General features: G+C 34.9%; 1 protein-coding gene across 1 annotated transcript; it reads right to left on the reverse strand.

Moving 5' to 3' along the window:
• Window positions 1–2,328: 2,328 nt before the first annotated feature.
• LOC109242018 (F-box/kelch-repeat protein At3g23880-like) lies at window positions 2,329–3,686 on the reverse strand. The gene has a single exon (XM_019408844.1). The coding sequence runs from the start codon at window positions 3,620–3,622 to the stop codon at window positions 2,513–2,515; it is 1,110 nt and encodes a 369-aa protein (XP_019264389.1). The 5' UTR covers window positions 3,623–3,686; the 3' UTR covers window positions 2,329–2,512.
• Window positions 3,687–21,591: the final 17,905 nt, after the last annotated feature.

Here is a 21,591-nt window from a genome sequence, read left to right on the forward strand (position 1 = left end):
AAATATAAAGGTTTTTAGAAATTGAATAGTGTTGGAACTTGATGGTACTGGGCCCGTATTTTGGTTCCGGAGCCCGGTACAGGTCCGTTATAATATTTAAGTCATATTTGTGAAATTTGAGTAAAAAACAAAAGATATTTGATGTAATTCGGACCCTTGGTTGAGAAAATGGAAATTTTGAACTATCTTATGAATTTCATGAGTTTTAGTTTTAAATTTGTTGTTTAAGATGCTATTTTGGTGATTTGATCACACGAGCAAGTCCATATGATGTTTTTAGACTTGTGTGCATGTTTGGGTTGGAGCCCCGAGGGCTCGGGTGAGTTTTGGATAGGCTACGGAATGATTTTTAACTTAGAGAATTTACTGGTATGCTTCAGCAGAGTTGCAGGCCTCTGATCTCGCAATTGCGAGATCAGGCTTCGCATTTGCGAGCCTCTCAAGCTTGGCAATTGCGAGGCTTCCATCGCAAATGTGAAGGAAGCTGGGCCTGGGCATGTTCGCAATTGCGAACTTTTATTCGCATTTGCGAAGGGAGCAGGGCAAGGGGATTTTCGCATTTGCGACCAAATGGCTCGCATTTGCGATAACAGCAGAAGTGCGGAAGGTTCGCAATTGCGATGCCTTTCTCGCATTTGCGAGCTTTGCAAATGCGAAGCTCCTGTCGCAAATGCGACATCTGCATCCGAGTAAAAGGGGTCTTGGACGGGATTTTCACTTCATTCTTCAAAATTTCAAAACCTAAACTCCAAAGGGCGATTTTCCTAGAGCAAGTTCTTCCCCAAATCATAGATTCAAGCGGATTGGAAGTGGAACCGAGAGGTAAAGTGGTAATTGAGGCTTTATTTTGGCTGTGGAATCGAGGTAAGTGTTTGTTCTAACCTTATCTTGAGGGAATATGTGTTGTTGTCCTATTTGCTATGTGTTAGTATCGAGTTCGACGTATAGGCATGGTGACGAGTATCTATACGTTGATGTTGACCATGCAAGTGAGTCTTATATTGTGACCGTTATATCCCTTATCACGTATTGTGCATGCTTAAAATGATGTTTCGCTATGTTGAGCAAGTTTTCTGAAATTGTTGAGTATTTGATCATTGTTGAGTATTGACTCAAGTTGAGAGTTACTTTGTGAAGTTAATTGTTGAAATGAAATTGGTTATTGTTGATTCCCTTGCCGGGATGTATTGTTTCTACTGTTTGGGTGAGGATGAGTGTAAAGCACGAAGGATGATGTCGTGCATGATATTGTGAGTGAGTGTTAATGCACGAAGGGTGATGTCGTGCCGATATTGTAAGTGTTAATGCACGAAGGGTGATGCCGTGCCATGATTTGAGAGTTAATGCACGAAGGGTGATGCCGTGCCATGATTGTGAGAGTTAATGCACGAAGGGTGATGCCGTGCAGTTTCTATTGTTTCTTATGGTGAGGACGAGAGTAAAAGCACGAAGGGTGATGCCGTGCACGTTTACTATTTCATTATTCCTGTTGATACAAATATGGTGTTTATTATGCTTCTTTGTTGGATTACTGTCGGAACTTGATATTCCTCGCAGCATGTTCCTTTTCCCATCTTTATCTGTTATTCTTCTGTTATTATTGTTCTGTTCGTATATGATTTAACTGCACAGGTTTTAATGATTGTTGTGTCCTAGCCTCGTCACTACTCCGCCGAGGTTAGGCTCGACACTTACCAGTACATGGGGTCGGTTGTACTGATACTGCACTCTGCACTTTTGTGCAGATTTCGGTGTCGGACCTTGTGAGTAGATTTGAGGTTGCTGCCTTCAGTCCAGGGAGACCAAGGTAGATCTGCTGGCGTTCGCAGAGCCTGAAGTCCCCTTTCCCCGTTTTAGTTTCTTCTGTCTCTTCTATTTCGAGAACAGTTGTACTTCTTTCAGACTTATATTTGTAGTAAATCTTAGTCGTCCGTGGATTTTGACACCAGATCATTGGGGTAGTTATGTATTAGAACTGTTGGATTGCTATATCACTTCCGCATTTCATAATTATTTTGTTTTAGTTATTATCTGTTCCTGTTTGAATTAATAAAAATGGTGGTAAAATTGTAACTGTCGGCTTGCCTAGCTTTCACGAGTAGGCGCCATCACGATTCCCGAAGGTGGGAAAATCCGGATCGTGACATCGGCCGTGGCATGCCTATAACAATAGTCCGAGGTCGGCTGTCACAGGCCACTATGGCACGAGATTGGTCGTGGCATGCGTATGTCAATGGCACGAACTCGGCCGTGTCAGGCCACTGTGGCCCGAGGTCGGCCATTGACATTAGTGCATTCAAGGATTTTGTATCCACATGGTGCATGATATGAATTGTGTCGGAAGATAGAACTTCAATTGAGCATGATTACATGATAAGAAGAATACAAAAAATACAACAAGACACAATGTTATCAATAACTATGAGAACAGGAGCAGGCACCAGGCAATCAGAAAGATCTTTTACCATCTCTTAAACTCATTTGCCTTCACCTTTAACCTATCATCACGTCACTAAATATGAGGTGAAGCAATACTCTCAAAGTAGGTAGCCATTTGAACTTGACGAAAATCACCTGACATGAAATCGTCTAGTCGTTTGAATGATGCATTCCTTGTATTGTACTGCATTAGCTCTGCGCCAAGCTGCAACAAAACTTCATCACCTTTCTCTGTCACAAACAACGGTGAGATATAATCCCTACGATCAACAGGCAACGACATGGTAACCAATTTAGTCCAAGATTTCTCGACACCATACTCTTTCATTACCCACATATCTGCCTTTTTTGGTTCATAGTTACAACAAGCAACTAAATACCCTCTTGAAACACCCAATGTCCAATAAATACCTTCATCTTCGTATCTCGGCAGAGCTATTTTACCATATTGCCCTGCAGCCAAATCCAACGTAACAATCTCCCAACAATCACTCGAACAATAACTATAACATACTTCCCAATGAAGAGCACCATTTACAAACACACCCAACTTTCCATTTATATTACCACTATTAAAACCCTCAATAATTGACCAAGATTTATCCTTTAAGCTATAAACCTTAACCATGTTCTCATATCTACCCTCGGCCAGAGGAAAACTAAAGATTTTCACAACCTTATAATCTTCATTAGATACATCATAACCAAATCCATATCTAACATAACAACCACCACCGTTATCTTTCAGCATTGAATCAGGAAATACATTAAAATTTCCAGTACATGGGTTGAATAACATTAGTGTAAATTTATCACTAGTTAAACAAATTAACCCATTGCAAGAACCCAAAATCTTAGCAGAGAGAGATAAAGATTTAGCAGGATTACTATGTTTAACCACAGTAAAAAAGGAATCTTTTTCAAACCCCATGTTGTAAATATTGCAGATTCTGCCCAATTTAGAAACTGAGGCTACTACAGCAAGTCTATAATCAGTCATTTGGGGGTTGTTTAAGGAAAAATTGACATGGGTTTTGTTGAATAAAGGAGATGAGATTAAAGAAAGCCATGATTTTGAAACAGACCTAAATTTCAAGAGAGATTTGACAGGTAACCTCAAGAGAATTTCAAAGAAGATTTCTTCTGGTAATTGTTGGGCCAAAACTGTTGATGTTTCCTCCATTTTTTCTATGATGATTTAATTGCTTACTATATTTTGTTGATGTAACTACGGAGTGTGGAGTTGAATTATATAGTGGACTTTGTCACTCGAGCTTTCCAATTTGGTGTGCCGTCAAAATATTAGTACTTCAATTATAAGCACCTCCGTTTTCAAACTTGGAGAACCGGTCGGTATGGTCAATTATTACTATATCATGAGAAGAAAAAAAAAATATCCATCCGTTTCAATTTATATGAACATATTTGAGTGTAATTGAATCCTACTCTATAAAGTAAAGAAGACTGACACTATGCTTTATAAAAAGCGAAATAGTGATACAAACATGTGATTTGAATTATTTGATTTATGTGTAAATAACTTTAAAATATTAATCTTTCAGATTAAAGTTATATATAATCATTAAAAATATGTTAATAAAAAAGCAGAAATTTCTCAAATCTCTTAAAATTACCCATAACTTAAAATTAATATATTCTTGTCTGTTACTTCCATTATAATACATTATAAGTAAAAATATGTTTTTTTTTCTTGTAGTAAAATTTTTTATTTACTTTTATTCTTTTATTCTATTGTTCCTATTAATGTATAAATTTATCATATTTTTTATAATACCTATATTATTATCTTTATAATTAATTAAGACAAAGGTGTTGTTTTTATCTTTTAATTTATTTGTTTTTTTTAAAATTTTATTAATTAAGATAAGACAGACAATATCTTCACAAAAATATTCACTTTCTTTTCATTAAGATTCAAAAAAAAAATTAAATTCAAATTAAGTATTAGTATTAATGTTATCCTAAATTGTCAAATAGTTTTATAGTAGTTTGTCACTTAGCTTAACCACAATGCAAAGTTTATTCGTTATTCTTTAATATACTTTCTCTTCTCAAAAATTAAATACGTCTTATCCTTCCAAATATTTCTACATTGAAATTATTTATTTATATTTTTTTCTCTTTTTCTTTTAATTTGTGTAATTCTATTGTTCATATTAATGTTTAAATTTATCGTATTTTTTATAATACCTATATCTTTATCTTTATAATTAATTAAGATAGAGGCGCTGTTTTTATCTTTCAATGTAATTTTTTTTAAATCTTATTAATTAAGATACGACATTCTGATTTGAAAAAAAATATTTTATTTTAAATTAAGTATTAGTAATAAAATTATGCTAAATTGCCTAGTGGCTTTATAATAGTTTGTCACTTGGCTTAATCACAATGAATTTGGTTTATAAATTTTTCGATTTTTCGAGAAGTTAACAATATTACAAAAAAGCACGCAGGCTTCAAAAAAAAGTCTTTCGATGTTACCCTTTCAAATACATATTTCTTGCAAATAACCCTTTTAAATGCCTTGGCAATTTTTATTTTATTATTTCCATTTTTATTTTAAAATAATTTTAAAACTCCAAATTGAAACCATACCCCAATTTGAATTGGCAATTTTTTATTTATTTATTTTAGTTTTTTATTTTAAAATAATTTTAAAACTCGAAATTGAAACTATTCCCCAACTTGAATAGGTAGGTTTTTTTTTAATTAATTTTTTGCGTTTTTTTTTATTGTAGTTAATTTAATTTTTTATTATTTTTCATTTTTTTATTTTAAAATAACTTTGAAACACCAACTATAAACTACTCCCCAATTTAAATGGGTAGTTTTTTTTTTTATAAACTACTCACCAACTATGAACATATTTGACTGTTAATATAAAAATAAGACTTTTAAATTTGTGATATAAATTAAGATACATATATTTTATATGGTTATAAATTATTACATAAAGATAAATTATATTCAAATATTGAAAGGAATCATTCTTTTTGGCACAGACTAAAAAAAAATATTCATATAAATTAAAACAAAGGAATTATAAGTTGAGGTGTTTATTAGATTTGATATTATATTTATTTAAAAAGAAATCAAACTAAGAGCCCCTTTGGATTAGCTGATTTGAAGTAGCTGATAAGCATTAGGTGCTGAAAAGCACTTTTAAGTGCTGAAACTGATTTAATAAATAAGCAGTTACGTGTTTGGGTGCAAGTGCTGAAATTGATAATTAGTTGTTGCAGTATTTGATAAAAAAGTGCTGATAAGATCTTTTTCTGTTAAAATGACTTAAATAACCTTAGAATTGTTTACACTTCTAAGGGCGTAATTTCTTCAAAATTTTAAATTCTAGATCGATTCAAATACAAATTTTTCTATTTGTTATTTTATTTTAAATACAATTGTACTTAGATAACATAAATTTGTGATAAATATAATTTATTTTATGATAAGAATATAATCATAAGTTATAATAATTAATAAATTGACAAGAGTTTCTCAGTAAAAAATAAACCTAAATATGACAAATTATTTGAAGAGAAACAAACATTGTCTTCATCACACAATACTTAGAAAGCAATATACCAAAAATTTGATAAACCCTCATTTATTACATACTGTTCAAAGATTAATACACAATCACATAGATATAAATTCTTATGTTAAATAGTCAATGAGAATTGCAGACATGAAGAGGTGGAGAGTTTAGGTTGAAAAANGGGGGAAGGGGAGGGGGAGTTAGGTTGAATACTTGAGGCAGTGAGTATCGATGTAGGAGTTTTGTTCTAAAAAGAAATATATTAAGGATAAAATAGTAAAAATTTTGATCAAATTTAAAGTGCTTATAAGCTAAAAATTCATAAGCTGGGGGTGACCAGCTTATGGCTTTTGGCTTATTTTTGACTTATAAGCACTTGGCTTATAAGCACTTTCAACTTTACAAAACGCGTAGGTAAGCCGAAAAGTGCTTATAAGCTAGTTTGATCAGCTTATAAGCTTAGTCAAACACCCTCTAATTAGTAGTAGTATATGATTTTCTCGGTTCAAATATTTTTTTGGATATTTTTATTTTTATTTTTATTTTTTCATTTCCTTTTTTGTTACATGAAATAGAAATTCAATCATTTCAAATAACTAGCTATAAAGAAAAACTAGACTAAATTGATAAAATTATCCATAAATCAGTACTATATGTTTAGCAAAATTATACAATGGATGGAATCTATGATTTTAATTATGTATTCCCTCTATTTCAGTTTATGTGTAGTTCGTATTTCGAGAGTAAAATGAGTTTTTCTTTGACCGCAATTTATTCATATGCCATTCTTGAATTGTTAATTATTATGATTAAAGTATTTTTTATGTAATTTTATATTTATACATTTTATTTTAAAAATCTATAAATTATGGATGTTTTTGGAATAAAGGAAAATATTTTTCGAAAAATATTTCCAATTTTCTCATGTTTGGTTGGTTTAAATATTTTGGAAAATATTTTCCTCATAAACTCATTTTCCTTCAATTGGAGGAAAATATTTTTCCATCAAGAGAAGGGAAAATATTTTCCAAAACTCTTTTTCAACCTTCCCCACCCTATTTCCCATCCCCACCAACCCACCCCCACACCAAAATACCTACCCATCCCACTCCATCCAACCCCTTCCCACCCTCGCCCCACCCCCACCCACCCTTCACTCTAAATAAAAATATTATTACTAGTATTTTCTTTCCATGTTATAGATAGAATACTTTTTTTTTCATTTCAACAAATGAATATTTTCTTTCATGATATAAAACAATATTTTTTTTATTTTAACAAAAAAGTATTTTATTTTCATGATATAGAAAAAAATATTTATTTTCTTTTATTTCAACAAAAAGAGTGTATTTTCTTTTATTTCAACAAAATGATATGGTAAAAAGTAATTTCTTTCATTTCACCAAAAAAGTATTTTCTTTTTAGTTATGGAGCACAAATTTTAAAGTTATTTTTGCATGAAAAAGTAAAGCATCACATTAGTACCTTTGGGTTTGTGTAAATTTTTAGAAAAATAATTAAATTCTTGAAGAAAATCGAGTCCTGAAAATGTTAGGTATTTGGGGGTGTGTTGGGGGGGGGGGGGAGGGGGGAGGGGGGAGGGGGGAGGGGGAGGAAAGCACGGGAAACATGGGGACTTGGAGGAAGGGGCGTGAGGGGAGTAGCATAAAAAATTATTATCCTAAAAAATATTTTCTACTCTCTAACCAAACACTTAAAAATATTTTTCGGAAAACATTTTTCACTCACCAATCAAACAAGGAAAACTAAGTGATAAAATCACTTTTTTTCCATAAAAATATTTTCTTGGAAAATAATTTTTCTTTATACCAAACACATATTATATGTCCGATTTTGCAATCAAAATTAAAATGTTTGACTCTCGAAATCCGAATTACATCACATAAATTGGGACAGATAAGTAGCTTTTTAGAGAATTGTTTCTCTGTGATACATGATAATTACTCACTTTTCATTAATCTAACAACAAAGCTTAAATTCTCCATTTATTTTTACAATAGCCGATAAAATGATCTCTCAAAATAGAAAAAGAAAGAAAATTAGAAGATTGAAACTTTTGAAACCTTTTATAAGAAAGTGATCAAACACATTGGAAAAGTAAGGATCACGAATATGCTTAGCCAAAATTTTTTAAAAATTTAAGTACATAGTTGGAACTATAGCGAGAATACTCAGACTTGTGTTGCAGTCTCTACCTCAAAACATGCACATAAAGTTCCTAAATAAACCGTCTCGAAAAGCTTGGGACAAGTCTTAGGCCCCGTTTGTTCTTAAATTTTTTGTTCATTTAAAAAAAATATATTTGTCTATGAAATTTTATAAGTTTTAAAAAAAAAAAATCGGAAGTGAAAATCACTTTTTCAAAATTTTCAGATTTCCCCTCACAAAATGCAATTTTTTTGTAAACTGAAATACATGTCCAAACATAATTTCAAATTTCAAATACCATTTTTCAACTTAACTCCAAATATTACTTTTTACAAAAATTATAATTTTCAGCGCCTACTTAAAAGACATGATGCAACTGTATACATGATTAATAGAACTCTATTTTCTAGAGCATACCTTAAAAATATCGTGGAACGGCAAGACTAATATTCATGTATGGACTCTGCCAATGCTATCCAAAAAAAATATAGACATCGAACTTTAAAATTCATTCACGTGTTCTTCTTTTGACTTAGTTTTTCAGAGTTTAGTTGATATGGTGTTTCGTTGAGTCACTAACAGATAAAGACGACTCAACGTATAAATTTGACGAATTCCACCTTTAAAGTGTTTAGTAGGAGAGGGTGAAGGAGACCTTGCCTGGAGGAGGATTTATTCAATTACATAATTTGAGCTCCTAGAGTTTAGGAATTTCTATTTAATTGTATTGAAAGACCTAATGGATTGGAATTTCTATACTAGTCTAGGTTATTTTGGGTGAAGTAGATCATTTATGATGAGGGATGTGCTTCAAGAGAATTATTTGGAGTTCATTCAAGGTGGAATCATATCAGTATCAGACACGAGATAGATCTTTTCAAAGAACATGGTATGTCCACTCTTTCACTTTCCCGCTTAGCCTACTGCGCGCTCGGTGGGTTGGTATCTTACTAAATTTATTAGACTTGAGTTACAAGTTCAAGAAGTATAATTGCTAAAATTTAGTAATTTGTCACTCATATATATCATGTTTCGAGCCAAAATACTAGATTCAATGAAACCGGTAACTGATAAGGCTACATAAGTGTTGATAGGGTGAAAATTTTGAAAATAATAGTTGACCATCATATATATACATATATAAAGCTATTCTCTTTTCTGCTTCAGCATTTTTTCCTTTGTCGCTTTCAGAGTTTTACTTATTTTGGAATGTATCCTGCTATTCTCATGCTTTGGAGTTAGACATGGCATAATTAAAATGGACAAATTGGCATGTATATGCCACTCGGGTAAAAGATTGGCACAAAATAGACCCCTTTTCCCTTATTTGGCATATTTAACCTAATATTTTCCAATATTAGGTTACCTGTTACCCATATTTTTGGACTACAAATGCGAATGTCAATTATTGGCTAAATGGCTGCCAACTACTTTTTAGAGTTGGCTATCATTGTCGAATATCCATTAAAATGGCATCGGTTTTTTTCTTCCTATACCATATATGAAACTTTATTATCAAATATGTGCATAGTTTCTAATTTACCCGCTATATTCACAGTTTTTCTACAATTATTATACCATTCATTAAATACTAATTATTAGTAGCTTATCTTCCTAATTAGACGCGTGGAGTTAGTACCCAGTACTAGTAGTAATTAGGCGTGTTATAAGAGACGTCATCATCTTTTTTCTTTTCAGTCTTCTTTCATTTTTTTGCCTTTTTCTTTTCTTTTCAATTCCTTTGCTTTTATCATCTTCAAATATCTGAAGAACTGAAAATTATTATAACAAACTCAGAAATGCAGTATAAAAATATTTAGCTTTTGTAATTCAAAAAGAATTCTGTGGATATATGTCTTGGGGACCATTACTACTTCTGAGCCTTTTCTTTGGATTAAAGAAGACCTTAAATCGGGAACAAAATATTCTAATTGATTTAGCGATCTTCAGATCAAATTTAAAACGTAAATCCTATATCTTCAATTTATAAATTAAATTACATAGACTCTTTTCTGCAAAAACTCTGTTCTTCGATATTTTTCCTTAAGCCACAGATAAAAAAAAGACAAAATCATCAACAAATTCGGATCAAATTGTAGAAATCAGTTCTGCAAAAGCTCAGTTCGTCGACATTCTCTCTACATCTCTCTCTATTTCTCAATCGCATCAGTAATACAAAGCAAATGAAAAGAGAGCAGCAATTCCACCATTGACAGCCATTAAAAAGCTTGAAAGCTTTGAATTCAAATTTGGGTTTTCAAAAATTATTATTTGTTTGGATTGGGTGTTGTTGAAAATAATCGGGAATATGGTTTGGAGTTTATATCTCAATTTTGAGGGGTTTTGGTGAAGATTAGACTTGGTTTTGACTGAATTTCAGATTGAAACTCGAAAAAGAAGAAGAAGAAGAAGAACAAGACATATTGCATAAATTGTAGATAAATTGTAGATTATTTATATTCTGATTGTAGATGCTTTATTTTCTGTTTTCACAAATAAAAAACGGCTAAAACTTCTACAAATCTTCTGAAAAAACCCAATTATGTCAAAAATTCTAATTATGCTATAATTGAATGGGAATTGGAATATAAAAATTCAATGTACCCAGTTTGTAGATATTTTGTAGATAAATTGTAGATTATTTGTATTCTAATTGTAGATGCTTTGTTTTCTGTTTTTACAAATCCAAAACGACTAAAACTTCTACAAAATCTTCTGCAAAAAACGCAATTATATCGAAAATACCAATTAAGCTACAATTGAATGGGAATTGGAATATTAAAATTCAATGTACCCAGTTTGTAGATATTTTGTAGATAAATTGTAGATTTTTTGTATTCTGATTGTAGATGCTTTGTTTTCTGTTTTCACAAATCAAAAACGACTAAAACTTCTACAAATCTTCTGCAAAAAATGCAATTATGTCGAAAATACCAATTATGCTACAATTGAATGAGAAATTGTGCCAATATCAAAAATACCAATTAAGCTACAAGCTACAATCGATTTTCACCATGCTAACTGTATGGTCCCTAGTGGCCAAGCTAGCCTTTTCATTATACTTTGCATTTTGAATCATATTCCAATTATTCAAATTAAAAAGTCAACGATAAACCTCGATCAAAATTTTCTGCTCATATGAAATCGTACGTATTAATATAATGACGGTGGTTGTCACTTTAACTGACAACCCACATGACTTGATTAGTTAATTCAATAATTATTTTATTTTATTTAATTAACTGTCATATTTCCAAGACTGTTTCGACTGGTCTTCCTTGAATTAGGAGAGAGAAAGTACGGGAGAAGTGGAATTAAACGGAAACCCTTTATTAAGGAGTAAAAAATATCTCATTAATTAACCCTTAATTAATTATGGTATAGAAATAGTAATTTGGAATACTAAGTGTAATTAAGTCAAACCTTAAACATAGAGGGTAAAAAGGTTTCCTATGTGGTATAAGAATGTAAAAATTCCTTGTTCTTTTGCCATCAAACCCAATGATTCTCATTCCTCTTCTCTTTATGTCAGATCAATCTTTAAAGTTTTTAGAAATTTGACATAGAAAGAAAAAGAAAAATATTTAAAAAGAAGAAAAAGGACGTTGGAGATACAAGTTTATTACTCCTACAAAATAATCTAAAAGTGATTATTGTGGTTTTTGTCTGATTTTGTTCTCTCTCATTTAAGAATACCAACAACGTTTTATTTAAAGAACATCATTGTCCAAAAGGTTAAACCTTTTAAAAACGGAGATATCTTTTATTTTTAAATTTTATTGAATACCACTTTCTTTTTACAATCTACTCCCTCTGTTCTACTTTTAATTCGTTAAAAAAAATACTTAATATATTTTAATATTTTTTTAATGATAAGTTCTTATAACCACATAAAAATTGTAATATGTTTAAGATCACAAATTTCAAAAGTTTTATAATCACATAAGTGATATGGCAGTATTGGAAATATATTTAGTTAGCTAGTTGAAAAGCAGTTACAATACAGTATAAAAGACACGTGACTATCAGATATCTAGTAAAAAGGCACATTATATAAAAGGGGGGACTTCTTCCGTTTGAATAACAGAAAAACATTTCACAAAATATCTCTCTAGAATATTCCATCCGCTCCACTGTTACATTGCCTACCATGGCTCCCTTCCTTAGCCGAACTCTAGTCAATTTAATATGGTATCAGAGCGGCGTTCGTGAGGACCGGAGCTCCAATTGCCGGAAAAAATACGATTTGGAGAATCGGAAGAACCGACATGTGTCGCGACCTTTTTTCTCTCGAAAGCGAATTTCGACATGTGACAATCTTTTAAATGGGTATTAAAAGAGAAGAGATACCACCTAACGATTTTAAGGTGCGTTAGGGCACCTATTTGCAAATAACACCGTTTACCATTCAAGGTCACCAAAGATCGGGTAAGGGCTCAAATTACCTCAAAGAGAAGGTGTTAGGCACTCTTCGAGGTCCACAACGGTGGGTCTCGGCTGAAGTTTATACTATGTGTGATTATCGGATTACAATTGTCCTACGTGATCATATAAGTGAGGGAAGGCAAGGAATCTAAAGGTTCTATTACGAAAACGTGCAAAGAAAATCGGGCAACGATTAAACTATATAAATAATCAATACAAGTCTTTAGAGCTACAAGGTACAACTTAATTAGTCTATATTCGATGACTAAGTATGAACAAAAAACATATAAAGGAGGGAGGGTCCTAAGTTTTTTAGCCTAAAGGATAACCCTATGCAACATAAATAATACTCCCTCTGTTCCAGTTTATGTGAACCTATTTCCTTTTTGGTATGTTCCAAAAAGAATGATCCCTTTCTAAATTTAGTAACAATTTAGCTTAAACTTACAATTTTACCCTTAATGAGAAGCTTTTATAACCACACAAATACTCTGAGCCCATTTTTGACTTATTTAGGACCACAAATTCCAAAAGTCTTTATTTTTTCTTAAACTCCGTGCTCAGTCAAACAAGTTCACATAAATTTGAATGCAGGGAGTTCTTCGCAACTCCCTAAGGTAGGGGTTGCTCATATTATTCAGCGAGCACAGACTATCATCTTCTGCTACCCGATTACTATGTTAAAGTTGTTTACCTAAAGGTGCTCTAATTCAATTCTAGGTCGTGTCCTACACGTGCACTACCCGTCCCATTCATATGGCCCAAGAGGCTTTGGACCTGCTTTTGGGTGGTTCTAAACTCTACTTAGGATGCTCAAAATGATAAAACTAGCGCACATTCAAAGCATATAGGACTTCACATAAAGACAATAAAGGTCTCAAGTTAACCTCCACACATAAACCGTAAATGCACGCGGGTAGATTAGGCAATAGACAATTTTTAGAATTAAGACGCATTAGGGTCGTTAAGTCCCATAGGCATGGTTTCTATGTGATTCTGATTTTCAATATCGTACAAGCAGTACCACTGCTTTAGATTAATAAATTTGCAGACTAAAGGTATTTCAAACCTATAGGCATGATATCTACGTTGTACGCGCAATGAGGCAGTAAGACTATTCGAAAGCTTAGGGTTAATGGTGCTGATTTTATAAATATGCTTCTTAGGCGGGTGACACTATCCTATAGGCAGAATTTCTAACAGTTGGCAATTGAAATTGATTTCATAATACTTTATCCCTATAGGCATGTCATCTAAGGGTGGCAATACAATGAAGCAACAAAAATAATTGATTAAGATCCTATAGTCATGATATCTAAATGAGCAGTGTACTAAAAGCAATATGGGCGATTGATTGATTAATTAATTGTAGTCCTATGGATATGGTATCTAGATTAACAAAGCATGTGTAATTACACCCTATAGGCATGTTGTCTAAGTGTGCACAATAGTGGACATGGGAAACAAGTATAATAGATGATTAAACTAACATGCTTTGAATGGTGTACAAGCATTAGACAGGTTAAGTGAAGTGTGTGATTTCCTATAGTCATGATTTCTATGAGTGTGTAGAATAGGAGCATGTCAAACGAATAGCAACCAAGGCAATTAAATCCTATAGGCAAGTTTTCTACCCAAACATGCGAGAATCAGAATACCCTAGCCCCCTTTCACTAATTTTTCCATTATTCGTTATTTATAAGTTATTACATGCCCAAAGATAAAAGAAGAAACAAACTCAAATGTTACAAAATCGAGATGACTACAAGACCAACAAATAGAGCAGGTCCAAGAAGAGCTAACCCAGCACTGTCTGGGCCTTCAACAGACTCTTTCACTCGAATAGCAAGCCCGGATCCAAACACTTCCCAAAATAGGAGGGTATGTTCATTTGCACAACCCAAAGCCACATGTGGACTCATATAAAGCCCAATAGTTACAATATTGACCACTTTAACAAATAAATTAAAGGACCACACATGGAAATCAACTAAACAGTTCTAAAGCAACACCTCATAGGTACATAATTGTATGACATTTAGCAGGATTCATAAACACATGGGCATTTTAAAAGCAAGAGTCACATATTTGATCAAGCAAGGAACGGGAACTAAGAGAATCAATAGACTTAATTTCAATATGGTAAATTTGACATGGAAAACTAATAACATGTGTTAAATCATTAAGCAAGTGAGAGCATGCTAAAGATAGGCATAACATTATGAGGGTTGAGGAAACATGCCATTTAGAGTTAATAGGGTAAGCACACACAAGATGCACATGTTAAGCTTTCGAGAGTGAGTCTAGGGTAGAGCATGGTTCAGAAATAGTCCAAAAGGGATTCTAAAACTATGAATCTAAGTTAGGAAAGTCTGATAGAGTCATAGTCAGAGGATAACAATTACACATAGTAAAAAAGTAGATAGGCATGATCTATAGCAGTTAATAAGAATCTTAATTGTGCTGAGTATAACACAAAGGTTCCCAAGTTCAAAAATATCATGGTAGAAGACATTGCCAACTTAAGGTCAAGTAGAGCAGACAGATTTCAGATCTTAAACCAGTCAACCATGCACAATACAGAAAACTAAGTGTATTAGGATTCAACTGGGAACCTAGGCAATACTAAAGAGTACAGAATTGGCTAAACATCACGTTATAATTCTTAAAGACACATGTTTGGTTAAAGCATAGGGTTCATGTAAATAAGGACAACAGTAAAGCCTACATAAAGGATTCAGAAACCGATAAAGACAAATTCCGGGCAAGCAATTCCTTAGAGTTTCAGGGCAAGCATTCAAATTGAAACATAAAAGATACAGTATTAAACAGTCGATGTGAGAGATTAGGCATTCATGAACACAACAACTTCGAACAAGTGTCACAACCCAGAAAATCTTCTAACATGCCAACTTACAAAAATCCAGATGAAGAGTTACAAGAGAAAAATCAAACAAAGAACGGCATAATATCATATTGGCTTTGAAAAGCCCACGTAATAAATTTGGATGATTAAGTTATCACAAAATAATTTGAAAGGATAATTAATAAATATTTAAACAATTTAAATACGAGAAAATTAATTTTAGAGCTTTAAAAATAATGGAAAATTATAGAAAATACTTATTTGGTTCTTGTAAATTGACTAGTGATGCAAAAATAATATTTTGAAAGTATATATAATATTTTATAAAATATGAGGGCAAAATTGGGTATCAACGTACAGAATCACAATTGACTCAATTTGTGAGAAATAATAGCAGGAAACGAGGTAACGATGCTCGATCATAATAATCCATTCTTCCTCCAAGCTGGAGATGCACCAGGTCTGGTTCTAATTCCCATTAAGCTCACCACACCTGAGAATTATGCATTGTGGAGTAGTGTATACTCATAAAATGGTACATTTCAATTTATACGTTGTTTATGGACAAGCGAATCGATTTAATCCCTAAAATAATAAATAAATTAAATAAAATACAAGACTTAGCGTTGAAATCAAGATGACATAACGGATAGCTTGGTTCCGGGAGCAGAGCATCCGGAGAAAGTAATAATAACAATAAGCGAGAAATAAAATATTATTGAGCTTAGAATAATGTGTATAGCATAAGTTTGTCAGAAAATTCCCCCTTATAATGGTTGTTGAACTCACTATTTATAGTTGCACCTAGGGAACAAGGTCCTAGAATCACGTCCCTCTTAAATGACAATTATGGGTCCCATTGAAGAATGTGTAATGGCAGGCTATGAATGCCATGTTCTTTATAACAGACTACGTATTTAAAACTGCAGAATATTCTCCATTAAATGCTAAAGGGTGACAGACATTTATTTGTCTTTATGAGCAACATTTCCTTCGGGGACAACCGAGATTGCTGCCCCCGGACTTGGTGTCCATTTGCCTCGCTCTCCGTCTGTCTCCATGTCACGACCCAATTTTCTCTCCGTTGGGTATTGTGATGGCACCTAGTCTTAAGAACTAGGTAAGCCTATCATTTACTGAATAACAACAATAATAAATAAAATCTAACAGTCTGTGAAATAGAAATCTCTACACCATTTACAATTCCCAAAATCGGTAGTACAAGTCATAAGCCCTACAGAGATTGCTACAACTTCTAAATATAACTGTTTGGAAATAAGTAGAAACAATGTGAATACAAAATAGGAAGGTGACTCCGAAGCCTGCGAACGCAGCTGTAGGTTTACCTTGAGTCTCCTCAGCAATGGTCCGCACTGCTACTAGTGATCAAATACCTGGAGTTGTACAAAAATGTACAGAAGTGTAGAATGAGCACACCACAGCGGTGCCCAGTAAGTATCAAGACTAACCTCGGTGGAGTAGTGACGAGGAACAGTCAAGACACCCAGTGGTCTAATAAACTAAATAAGTATAAGTATAGGAACAACAGAATATGATATCTACATAAAGACTACGCAATAATGCTAACAATACAGTAATTGCAATAAGAAGGAAACAATAAGTAACAACAGAACACCATAATAATGACACAGAAGAGTGAACGGAAACACAACCCAAATTCGAAGTCACAGGTACAGCAACGACAAATAATAACTCAGCGACTACGACCGCTTTCACATCAGGTTTTAGTCAACAACTCCACGAGGTACCGAACCTCGGACAAATCACAACTCACGGGTCTCACTACCTGAACCCTAACACTTGGCATCTTGTGCCCTCAGTTTATCTCATAACCGCACTGACGACTCACGTGCCCAATAGAGCCATTCTCACATAGAAGGCAAGTAAACAAGAGTGTGCATCTATACTCAACAATATCAAGAAAACCCTTTTAATATTTAGTTCAACAACAAGGAAGCTAACACGTGTCAAATAATTCCAAATAGGACATGTCAACTAAATATAGGATATCTAAACTTCTTTTAAGGTTGGGCAATTACGAGAATATACAATAAATTTAATTAAGGATGAGCGGCGGAAAGATAATCATAACATCAATTAAGAATAAACAATTACAGGAGAGATAACAATAATTTCAATTAAAAGCAAGCAGTTATGAAAAGATAGCATGACAATAGGAGAGGTAAAAATCTTCAGTCAAGTCAAATAAAAGTCAAATAGGCAATTAGAGTGAATCATTAAGCAATTAATTCCAATTAAAGCATGTAGAGGTGAAACTAGTAAATAGAAAACTCAATCATATCAAGAACAACTTCAAACTCAGTGAATATAAGGACCTTAGAACCCTAAAAGGCCAACTTTCCACAAATAAGTTCGAGCACGCACTCTCACCTCACGTACACGGACTACAATAAATATAGAAGACTCAAATCCTAAGGGGAAATCCCCCACACAAGGTTAGGCAAGATACTTACCTCAAGGAAGACAAATCGATACTCAAAAATGAACTTCTCGGGTGAATCACCTCCGGACGGCCCAGATCTAACAAAAATAACTTCAAAGCACAAATAAAACTCATAAGAAACTATTTCGGATCATAAAGCCTCAATCTTTATCAAAATCTAAAATCTCCCCAAAAGTCGACCCCCGAGCCCGTACCTCGAAACCCGACAAATTTCACAAAACCCGAAAACCCATTCCGATACGAGTTCAACCATACTAAAATTATCAATTTCTGATACTAATTCGTCCCTCAAATCATGATTTTTTTCATTTTGAGAGTTTTCTTCAAAAACCTCCATTTTCCTCAACTCAAAACACAAATTAAATGATTAGAATAAGGAGGAAATCATGGAATATAATAAATTCTAGGTGAAGAGCACTTACTCAATCGATTTGCTTGAAAACCCCATAAAGAAGCTCCCAAAACCGAGGTCTAAAACTCAAAATATGAAGAAAATGGCCAAACCCTCGACTTATATGATTCTGCCCAGGACCTCCGCATTTGCGGACAAGGAAGCGCACATGCATTTGCGAGAAAGAGTCCGTATTTGCGAACTCTAATGGCCAGGCCTGGATCCGCATCTGCGGAATAACAACCGCACCAGCGGCACCGCAGAAGTGTGAGTGTGGAGCAGAAGCGAGCTTCTTCGTAGGTGCGATCGCTGGACCACAAAAGTGGCCTTCGCACCTGCGTGTAGGCCTCTGCAGAAGCGAGTGAGCTCCCAGGCCTCAAAGATCGCAGAAGCGACCAGGCTCACACAGAAGCGGAGCCGCACCTGTGCTCCAAAGTCGCAGGTGAGAAAACACCATAACCAGACCTGTTCAAAACTAGAAAAACATCTGAATCTCGTCCGAAACACAACCGGGACCCCGTCCAAGCATACCAACAAGTTACATACCCTAATACGGACTCGCTCGAGGTCTCAAATCATATCAATTAACGCCGGAACTATGGATCGCACCATGAATCAAACTTATGAACTTTCAAATCTTCCAACTTCTAAAACTCATGCTGAAATCTACCAAATCAACCCGGAACGACGCCCAATTTTGCAAACAAGTACCACATGACATAACGGAGCTATTCCAACTCTTAGAATCGTATTCTGACCCTGATATCACAAAAGTCAACTATTGGTCAAGCTTCTCCATCTTCCAAACTTCAACTTTTCCAACTTTCATTGAAATGCTTCAAATTACCGTACGGACCTCCAAATCCAAATCCGGACGCGCGCCTAAGCCCAAAATCACCATACAAAGCTGTTGACATCATCCAAAACTCATTTTGGGGCCATTTACACAAAAGACAAATTTCGGTCAATTCATACCGCCTAAGCTTCCAAAACTAGAATCTTCTTCCAAATTTGACTCTGAATCATCCAATAACTGAACTCGACCATGCACGCAAGTCGATACACATAATATGAAGCTGCTTAAGACCTTATACCGCTGAACGGAACTTAAATTCTCAAAACGACCGGCCGGGTCATTACACTCCGGGTCCACGTGTCACTCTATTATGTGAGCATTTAATATGAACATATTTTACCCTATACACATAGTCCCCCTGCTTTTCGGTGGCACATCCTTGTGTCACGGGGAAGTTGGTGAAGATGCCAATAGCTTTCTTGGTGAGAAATTCCCTGTCTTCCTCTAAAAAGTTTCTGACGCTTGATTAGACACACGTCTTTACGCATTTAGTGTCCTGAACACGCGTCATCCTACGATTCAACAATACTTTCACCAATTCTCGAGATAATCATGGCCACAACTTTAGCCGCCTATTCCTTTACTTACACGCTTCAATCTTCTTCTTTTACACTTCACAATTTGTCAAACTCTCTCAAACTTTCTTTACTCAACTCACTCTTGCTTTCAACTTCCTTTAACCTTCTTTTCCAGAGAAAAACCTTACTTCCTTCTACAAACTATGGCCTCATCTTCCAAAAATTCCAGTTCTTCAAAGAATAAGGAAAGCACTGATGATGTTGCTACTCTTACGGTGAGCACCATTATCCCCAGAAAGCTTAATACGGCTAAGGAGTTAGAAGAGAAGTTCCCTTCTGCTAACTCCCGCACATGGACTGTTGGTGTATATCCTTCTTCAGTCCGTACTTCTAGCATTCCTGCAATGAAGGAAGAGTGCAGTTTCCATGATTTGAACATCATCGCTCCTGATCTTGTGGAGCAGGTAACCTTTTCCAAGAAGGGTATTACGTATGTTTACACGTACCCCATCATTTTAAGCCTATTTTTATTGAGGTGGACGTGACTTTGTAATCTTGGAGTTTTTCTTCCGTTACCAAGTACGCTTGGCACAGATGAGCCCTTCTATGTGGCAGACGGTAGCTTGTCTTTGGCGTTTATGCTAGGAGACGGGGGAAGAACTCTCTCTGGCTTGATTGATGAACCTTTATTCCCAGATTTTTCTTGAGGGAATGATAAACTTCAGCAAATGTGGCCACCATGATTTGATTACCAGCATGGATGATGACAACGACAGTGGATGGATGGAGCGGTTCATTGTAGTTTCCACCAAGGACATCATCCCGGCCACAATGGAATCCTTTCTTGAATCATGGAATGGTACTCGTAAGTTCAACGTCTGTCCTTTCTTCTGGTTAAAGGTTGTCACATGTTATCTCTGATCCTTATTTTTTCCTTATTTCAGCAACTTGATGGACACCACCAAGGGTTGAAGGCTTGGACGAGTTGGTCAAGAAGATTTTAGACGCCACTACGCTTGAGACCCGCATGTGGAAAGAAATGGCCCTTAAATACGGGTGGAAGGCAAAAAATCATGGCGAGTTGAACTTATCTTATTTTTACCTCACGTATAGGAAAACTGGCTAACTTTTCTTCTTGTTGAATGCAGGTCTTCCGCAGGGCTCTGTTACCGTCCCCGAGCTGAACGATTTGGCTGATCCCATTGATGCAGCAAGCTTGATGCAGAAGACTTTTACCCGAATGGGTGTCATCGGACCTGCTTCTAGTGCAAGTGCTTCCTCTCGGAGTCCCCAGCCGGAGAACAAGCAACAAAAAAGGCAACGTTCCTCTACGGCCGATGGTAAAAATTAAAAGGCGAAGAGCACCGCGCCTGATCTAGACACAGACATTATGGTGATCGATGATGATGGAGGAGCCAGTGATGAGGGGGCTTCTCTACATAGAAGACGACGACCTTCATCAGCTCAACAGAATGCTCAATCTGCTGAGCTAGTTACACCAACCAAGGATGAGTTACATGCGCTCTGGGGAGTGTTATATAGTAGACAATGCCAACCCTCACTTCCGAGTCCCAATCGCTGCTCCCGGTATCATAAGGCTGGGTACCGGGTCTCTACCGTCTTCGGTTGATGAGCAACCAATAACTAGCACTGCTTTTGCCGTAGCCGCTTCTCAACCTACCACGTCATCATCTTCATCTCTTTCTTTGCAAACCATACCTTCGCCATCAGCAAATGCTACATCATCTGTGCTGGCCACAGTCACCCGAGAGGAGGATGTACCTCCTCCCCAGTCCCTAGTCCATGGGAATTTAAGGCATAACTATTTGTCCCGTTCTGCAGATCCTCAGAGGAGGAGGAGGAGCGCTCCCTCTCCGTCTATA

This window comes from Nicotiana attenuata, unplaced genomic scaffold (genome assembly GCF_001879085.1).
Source record: "Nicotiana attenuata strain UT unplaced genomic scaffold, NIATTr2, whole genome shotgun sequence".
Lineage (NCBI taxonomy): Eukaryota > Viridiplantae > Streptophyta > Magnoliopsida > Solanales > Solanaceae > Nicotiana > Nicotiana attenuata.